The sequence below is a fragment of the Aureococcus anophagefferens genome (assembly GCF_000186865.1).
Source record: "Aureococcus anophagefferens unplaced genomic scaffold AURANscaffold_1179, whole genome shotgun sequence".
Taxonomy (NCBI): Eukaryota; class Pelagophyceae; order Pelagomonadales; family Pelagomonadaceae; genus Aureococcus; species Aureococcus anophagefferens.
In genome coordinates, this window is record NW_008706287.1 from 1 (window position 1) to 836 (window position 836).

Sequence of the window (836 nt, forward strand, 5' to 3'; positions counted from 1 at the left end):
GACGTTCGCGGAGGCGAGGCGCGGGGCCTTCGACGGGGGGGGGGACGTGTAACCCGGTGTTTTGTCTCGACGTCCCTACGTGGACCCCGCGCCCCGGGGAGCCGCGAGGCACAGGCGAGCGCTCCGTTATGACCAGCGGGGAACGCGCGCCGCGCGTTCGAACGGGCCGCGCCCGAACCGCGCGGACCGCCTCGATCGGCGGCGAATGTGTACAGCGTCGGCGGCGGCGCCGCGGCCCTAGAACCTGTCCAGGCCCCAGTCGCCGCCGTGTGGTCGGCTCGGCGGCGGGAAGTCGAAGGGGTCCTTCTCCGGGATCGCCTCCGGCTCCTCGGGGGGCATCTCGATGGGGATCGGGTTCAGCACGGGCTGCTTGCCGAAGACGTCGTCCATGACGCCCCGCGCGCCCTGCTCGAGGCCCCGCCCGAGGTTGCGCAGCAGGTCGCCCACCTGCTCGATGGGCTCCGGTTCGCCGACGTAGATCTTCCCGTCGCGCCCTCGTCGCGTCGCGCCCGGGGCGACGGCTGTCCTCGGCGGGGCGGCGGGGGCGAAGGCGAAGGCCGTCGCGGCGACCAGGGCGTAGAGGATCCGCATGGCGTCGCGGAAAGGCGAGTTCGAGGCGTCTGCCTCAGTCTTCGGACACGAGGCGCCAAAAATGAGCTGGACGCCGTTGATTCTTGATGTCGGTTGACGCGTCACAGTTGATGATGCTGTTGCGAGGCGGCGGCCAGGCGGTCGTGCGTGTGGTGCGCGTCTTCCTGCCGAGGCTCCCCCCTGGAGGTGAAGGACGCCGGTAGCACCCTGGTGTGGTCCGTCGACGCCTCTAAGTTCCCAGGCTG

The 836-nt window shown here is 71.2% G+C and overlaps 1 protein-coding gene across 1 annotated transcript; it reads right to left on the reverse strand.

Moving 5' to 3' along the window:
- Positions 1 to 237: 237 nt before the first annotated feature.
- AURANDRAFT_69233 (expressed protein) lies at positions 238 to 591 on the reverse strand (the record flags this gene model as incomplete). The annotated part of the gene is made up of 1 exon (XM_009044991.1): positions 238 to 591. The coding sequence occupies one exon, from the start codon at positions 589 to 591 to the stop codon at positions 238 to 240; it is 354 nt and encodes a 117-aa protein (XP_009043239.1).
- Between the last annotated feature and the right edge of the window lie 245 nt (positions 592 to 836).